General features: G+C 30.7%; 1 protein-coding gene across 1 annotated transcript in view; it reads right to left on the bottom strand.

Annotated features, from left to right (window-relative positions):
• The window catches only part of LOC136844915 (aminopeptidase N-like), a 23,607-nt gene that overhangs the window by 12,152 nt on the left and 3,955 nt on the right, over positions 1-7,500 (bottom strand). The window contains exons 4-7 of the mRNA XM_067114246.1: positions 6,033-6,229; positions 4,579-4,734; positions 3,394-3,512; positions 2,561-2,738 (exon numbers count right to left, since the gene is read on the bottom strand). Coding sequence (XP_066970347.1) covers positions 2,561-2,738; positions 3,394-3,512; positions 4,579-4,734; positions 6,033-6,229 — 650 coding nt within the window. The remainder of the gene's footprint in view (positions 1-2,560; positions 2,739-3,393; positions 3,513-4,578; positions 4,735-6,032; positions 6,230-7,500) is intronic.

The raw sequence follows: 7,500 nt of genomic DNA, 5'->3' as shown, positions 1-7,500 counted from the left end.
AAAAATGGTTTTCCACGTTTCATTGGCTCTGTTAAAACAAATGAATGACACTGCATTGTGATAATAATCGTCACCCATCGTCAGATTACGTTGTCCATAAACTCCACATCAAAAAAATATAAATGTTATTTCTGGCCTAACCATTACCTGTCTTTGGTCTTAGTAGAATAGAATAGATTAAAGAGTTTAGGACAAAGGCCACTCTCTGGGACCTATGAGGTCATTCAGCGCTGAAAAGAAAATGTTTGAAAGGTGTAACAGGAGGAAAACCTCGCAGTTGCACAATGAAACAATTGTTAGGAGAGGATGAAAAGTCAGATGGAAGACAGAGAATATGAACGGAGGTACAGTAAGAGGAAAGAAACACAGGTCATAGTTAAGCATTGCTGTATCTCTATTACAACCAATGACATTGTCTTAATTTCAGTCCCAATCGTTCATCACCAAATCTAGATTAATGAAACATATATACTGGAAACATTCCGCTTTTTATCATGATTGTTATTTGATATTCGATGAGACAATGAATATCACTAGAAATTAAAGTGTATGATGAATTATTTGTTATTCAGAGCAATAGAAATGTGAGGAACGACAGTAACGCTTGTGCAGGGTGTGGTACAATTCAACTCCCTAATCCAGTCTCTTAATAAAGTAGAAGCCTCTAATCTCAAGAGGCTTAGCATATCATGGATGGAAAATAATCCCGATACTTACTCGCCACAAATAAACAAATAAAGAATGCGGCGGGGCTTCTTCGGCTCAATCGAGTTTTCTGTACAGCCGCTACCGCGTATAATCAAGGCCACCGAAACTATATCTACCTTTCGGTAGTCTCGGTATAATGCTGTATGAGCCGCGGCTCATGAAACTTTAATCACGGCCCAGTGGTGGCCTGTCCTATATCGTTGCCAGACGCACTATTATGGCTAATTTTAATCTTAAATAAAATAAAAACTACTGAGGCTAGAGGACTGTAATTTGGTATGCTTGATGATTGGAGGGTGGATGATCAACATCTCAATCTGCAGCCCTCTAGCCTCAGTAGTTTTAAGATCTGCGGCCGGACAGAAACAGTGCGAACGGACAGACAAAGCCGTCACAATAGTTTTCTCTTACAGAAAACTAAAGATAACCATAGCAACATGAGTCTTGAAATGGAGAAACAAATCCACAGTTATGTATGGGTACATATATATTTAAGAATAAATCTCTACAGAGAGAGATTTATCTTTAAATATGTGTACCCATACATAACTGCGGATTTGTTTCTCCAAAAAAACGTTTGTAAATAAGCGGTATTACTTAATGGAGATAAACTGCAATAATTCAGCTAAAATTTCTAGTGCTTCATCTCCTTGTTCCCTATCACTTTTATTGCCCAGATCTCTTATCAGCTAAAAGTTCCTACTGGAAGCAGAGGTTGCTACTCGAAATATTTATGTCCAGCCAAAATCGGAGAGAGCATGTATTTAGACATCTAGTAGTTTTTACTACGGACCAGTGCGAAGAGTTAAAATGTGTTTCGGATTTATATAAACAGTACTTCAAAATTATGAAAGCATAGTTTATTAAGAAAAAAAAGTATGAGTAGACAATACGGAAGTCACTTCTAATCTTATAATTACCAAATTTTCCTAAAATCCAAATCAGCCCCCACCAATAAAAGAAAAAAAATTTCCATTTAGAGCTTGAAATGATAAATGCCAGCTAAATCCAGATTACGTAGTCGCTACGGATTTACGTGCTTTAAAAACTGACAAGTACATAACAAATGATAAAAAGTAAATGGAATGACAAGCAAATCCGTAGAGGATTTGAATAAGATTAGTGGGATTGCCAGGGTATGTCAAATTTTATATGAGAGCTTGGTGACTGAGAACTAAAAAGAAAAAAATATATAAAATTCAGTCATTTTCCTCGAAATCATTGCCATTTCAAGATTTCCTTGCCAAAAATACTGTGCAATAATCTCTAGCTGTTAATTAAATATTTTATATGAAATAAGCCTAAGAGGATAAGTATCTAATGTTAATAAAGCAGAAAGAATTTTGGCACTTTGTCTGGGCGATAATGTATCTTCAAAGATGTCAAGAATATTACGCAACGAATTTTATTGCATGAAAATCATATTTTTATCCAGAATAAAAAAAAATTATACAATTCTTACCTTGTAAGGATAATATGATACATGCTATAAGGTTAGGATATAGTCACAACTGCTGTCTTGTCAAGGAAGTAAGGTAACTGTTTTTATGCGTCTGCAACATAATGCAATTACCAATGTCAAGAAAATTAGCGAGTGCTGTCATGATAATGATACACTGTACTCTACCCCCGTCAAAAGCAATGATGTATATTCTTCCGTGTCAAGAATTTTTCTTTTTTTATGAACAAAGGTCAACAGGTAGGTTCAGAAAAGAGTGATTAAAGTATCTAGGATGAAGGAAGGTGGTAAAATCCAGGGAAGACGAGAGGTTTGAGAGAGATACAAAACAGGAAAGAACGGCAATAGGTAATCTGAGGATTACTATTTACCTGTGGGAAATTCCAGTCTTACCTGTACAAAATTAATCCCCAGTTTTCCATGGCACCTGCCTCAAAATCCGTAATGGCCACCATGTCCAGTTTGGGAAGTGTGTATGGAATGTCGAAATATGTTTCGAAGGACCTGAGAACTTTTGGACCAACTTCCAGCGAGTAGGCTGCTTGTTCCAGGGCTTCAGGTCTCGTCCATACTTTATGGAGAAAAAGTGTGAAGGTTGTGTAGTTATGGATATTGATAACAACTGAGATATATATATATATATATATATATATATATATATATATATATATATATATATATATATATATTATATATATATTATATATATATATATATATATATATATATATATATATATATATATATATATATATATATATATATATATATATATATATATATATATATGTATATATATATATATATATATATATATATATATATATATATATATATATATATATATATATATATATATATATATATATATATATATATATATATATATATATATATATATATATATATATATATATATATATATATATATACATACATATATATATACATACATACATATATATATATATATATATATATATATATATATATATATATATATATATATATATATATATATATATATATATATATATATATATATATATATATATATATATATATCCTCTCTTTCTGTGACAGAAACAATCATAGCCTGAAGCTTATATAAACCCAATGAATCTCTGCATCGCTTGGAAAATATATTTTTCCTGATCAACGAAACAAAAAATAATGGTCTCAGACATAAATAAAAGACAATGAACACTTTATATCTCACTTCTTACCTTTGAAGGTGTCATCTCCAGGGGCAGCTTCATACTCAAAATTCGAGACCAGAAAAGCCACCAGGTAGGTAGACATGGGCACTGATGTTTCGTAGTGATCCCACACCCAGGTATCGTCTCTGGAAAGCCAAAAAAATGATGTGATACAAAAGGAGGAATATTGTTTATTACTAAGGTGGTAGCATCTTTCCTAGATAGTAACCCCACGGGTTTTAACCTGGTATGTTTCCACCTTTGCGGCGTGTTTAGCACAAGCCCGTTGCGGACTACCGTAAAAGCATAAACGCAAGACTGTAAATATCATAAAGATAACGACCCTCCAAGAAATATTAGTCCTAGATAACGACCCCCGAAATCCCTTGGGGGGTCACTATCTAGGAAAGACCCAGGTAGTACTCAACATTCACAGTCTCTATAGGGCACTGAAAATAGAAGTAATATAAGGGAAAGAGACAGACATACTGTTTAGCACTTAATGATATCAGAAACGTATTGAAGGCAGTCATTCAAAACAATGATAATTTAAATCAAAGACTCAATAAGTTCGAAGAGAAGATTAGAACTGCCAAATTTATTTCTTTACTAATCTTTTTAACACTTCCTCTGTCTCTACACTGAAAACCAAAAATTGGCTGGTAATTGTCGTGATCACACGCATACTATAAAAATAATCATATTCCTCTCTCAGAGAGGCATTGGAGTGCAATTATGGAGAATGCATCCCACCCACAAATGGCTAGCCACTTTGAAAATACTCTAACATGTGTGGTTCTTAATCAGGGTGCGAGGATGCCTATGAATAATTAAAGCAAAATATATTTTTATATAAGCATGTTATTTTTTTCTGCAAAAAATAAGATAAAATAAAATAATAATAATAATAATAATAATAATAATAATAATAATAATAATAATAATAATAATAATAATTATTATTATTATTATTATTATTATTATTATTATTATTATTATTATTATTATTATTATTATTATTATTACCATTATTATTATTATTAACACACATCATATCAACTTTATATTTTAGCTTTTTTTCCTTATTTCAGCGATTCAGGGTGTGCGAGAACTGACAACTGATTGGAAAGGGGTGCACACGTTGACAAAGGTTAAGAACCACTGTTGTAAACGGATATTAACATTTGATGAAACAGAATGATGAAATCTCACATCTCCTCAGATCTGTTGAGAGGCATATTGGAAAGAGTTGTCATTGTAGTTTCTCGAGCCAGGGAGACGGTAAATTTTGCCTTCAGGGCTGGCTCGTCAAAGCAAGGGAACGCTCTGCGCGCGTCTGTTGCCTGAAACTGAGTTCCTGCCAAGTACCTAGATAGAGAAAAAATATAATTTAATGTTTTTTTTTTTTTTTTTCAGACTTGCGAGCAATTATATAGTTTCATGGTTTATTGTCTGTAAGAATAACTGATGGTTTTCTCTTCTGTAACAAAAAAAAAAAAAAAGTGGACTTGATATTTAGTTTTGTGAAAAATTAGAACAGAATTGTTTACGTAATACGACGGACTTTCGTTTTCATTATTAGATTATGAGATAAAATGAAAGAGCGTAAATGATAGATGAAGGGAACATTTGTCTGCAATTATGCTGATAAGAAGACTAAGTTATCTGCCATTGTTTCAGATACTGAATATTAACATGTTACCAATAATATGATATATTTTTTTAATGAAAATACTAAGTTTTAGTCAGTTTATTTTCATATACAGATTCACTTTTAACACTGTTATTCTACGCCAAAATATGAGGTTAAAAGTGCAGTTTTTTATGACATAATTTTAACTTTATACTTTACTCTCTTTCTCGAAGAGTGTCTATATGTAAAATCGGTTCTACTTTTATGTCAATATTCTCTGGGCTAAATGTTGATTAGAAATATTCTAAACGAAAAAGCTACGGGCATAACTTCTCGTATTTTACTCCACTGAACATTAGAATCATTCCTCATTTGACATCTGGTTTCCTCGCTTTTCACTTGTCCATATCCGTAGAATATATTTTGTTAATTATAAATATTAAATTTCTTTATAAGAAACTAATACTGCCTTTACACTTACTTAAAATAAAATTAAGCTGTTTATGTCACTAGCATCTTTGTAAGAAAGCCTGTATGATATATGTTATTAATTTTATTGATTAAATTTACTATATATATATATATATATATATATATATATATATATATATATATATATATATATATATATATATATATATATATATATATATATATTATATGTGCATATATATATATATATATATATATATATATATATATATATATATATATATATATATATATATATATACACACACACATATACACTGTCTTTTTCGACCAACGTTTCTCAAGATACCTAGACTGAAAATTACACTGCCACGTCACTACCATCAACGTAAGAGCTTGATTGAATGTAAGCTATTGATTTATTTTATTTATTTTTTTTAGCTAGTAGGTAAGATGGGTGAAAGAAGAATGAGAGCAATTAGCTAGCTAACCATGGTAGGGAATAGTTTAGAAAGTGAAGTATTAGTAAGAGTAATATAAAGTATGGTTTGGCCACGATTTTATTTTTTTTATTTATCAGATGTCTCTGATATACACTCACACTGTGCTTCCATTGGCATTCAAGTAAGAGGACCTGTAGAACCCTCGCATCTGATCGTTCAAATAGGCCTGAAACGACATCTCCAAAGTAATGCTCTCACCCGCGCTAATCTTCTTTTCCAGGTGACCCACGTAGAACTCCCTCGTGGGGTCGTAGGTGTGCTCTGTTATGGCCACTTGATTGCCGTTGTGGGTGACCTGTGCATTGAAAACGTTTACCTGTATGCTTGTATACATTAAAAGCATATAACTGTACATTAAAAATGTTTACCTGTATACCTGCTCATTAAAAAACATATACCTGTATACCTTCTCATTAAAAACATGTACCTGTATACCTGTTCATTGGAAACGTGTACCTGTATACCTGTACATTAAAAGCGTATACCTGTATACCTGTACATTAAAAGCATATACCTGTATACCTGTACATTAGAAACGTGTACCTGTATACCTGTACATTAAAAACATATACCTGTTTACCTGTGCATTAAAAGCATATACCTGTATACCTATACATTAGAAATGTGTACCTGTATACCTGTACATTAAAAACATATATCTGTATACCTGTACATTAGAAACGTGTACCTGTATACCTGTACATTAAAAACGTTTACCTGTATACATTGAAAGCATATACTTGTATACTTGTACATTTAAAATTATATAGCTGTGTATCTGTACATTAAAAAACATATCTGAACACTGTACATTAGAAACGTGTACCTATATCCATACACATTAAAAACATATACCTGTATACCTGTACATAACAATATACCTGTATACCTACCTGTATGCCTGCACATTAAAAACATACCTGTATACTATTACATTTAAAAAAAAATACCTATATATCTGTACATTCCAAACTTATAGCAGTATCTACCTGAATACTATGCATTAGAAACGTGTACCTATATACCTGCACATTAAAAACATATACCTGTATATTACAATATACCTCTATACCTGCACATTAAAAACATATCTGTATAGTTGTACATTAAAAAATATACCTATATACCTGTACATCACAAACATATAGCTATATACCTGTATATTAAAAACGTAAATATTTAAAAACATAACATGTAGTAAAAGAATAGAATATAATATAATTGACTTTAGGGGGATACTTGAGGCTTCGAAATGAAAGTATGTCATTAATATTATCATTAAGTGATTGCCTGTACTTAGACACAAGTATCAGAATGTTTGTAAATTTGTGAAAATTGGACACAGGTTTTATTAATGACGGTTGTTTTATATAATAACACAGATAGGCCATATATATATATATATATATATATATATATATATATATATATATATATATATATATATATATATATATATATATATATATATGTATATATATATATATATATATATATATATATATATATATATATATATATATATATATATATATATATATATATATATATATTTATATATATATA

This window comes from Macrobrachium rosenbergii, chromosome 2 (genome assembly GCF_040412425.1).
Source record: "Macrobrachium rosenbergii isolate ZJJX-2024 chromosome 2, ASM4041242v1, whole genome shotgun sequence".
Taxonomy (NCBI): domain Eukaryota; kingdom Metazoa; phylum Arthropoda; class Malacostraca; order Decapoda; family Palaemonidae; genus Macrobrachium; species Macrobrachium rosenbergii.
Note: the sequence above shows the minus strand (reverse complement) of the source record. Positions and strands in the feature narration are given on the sequence as shown.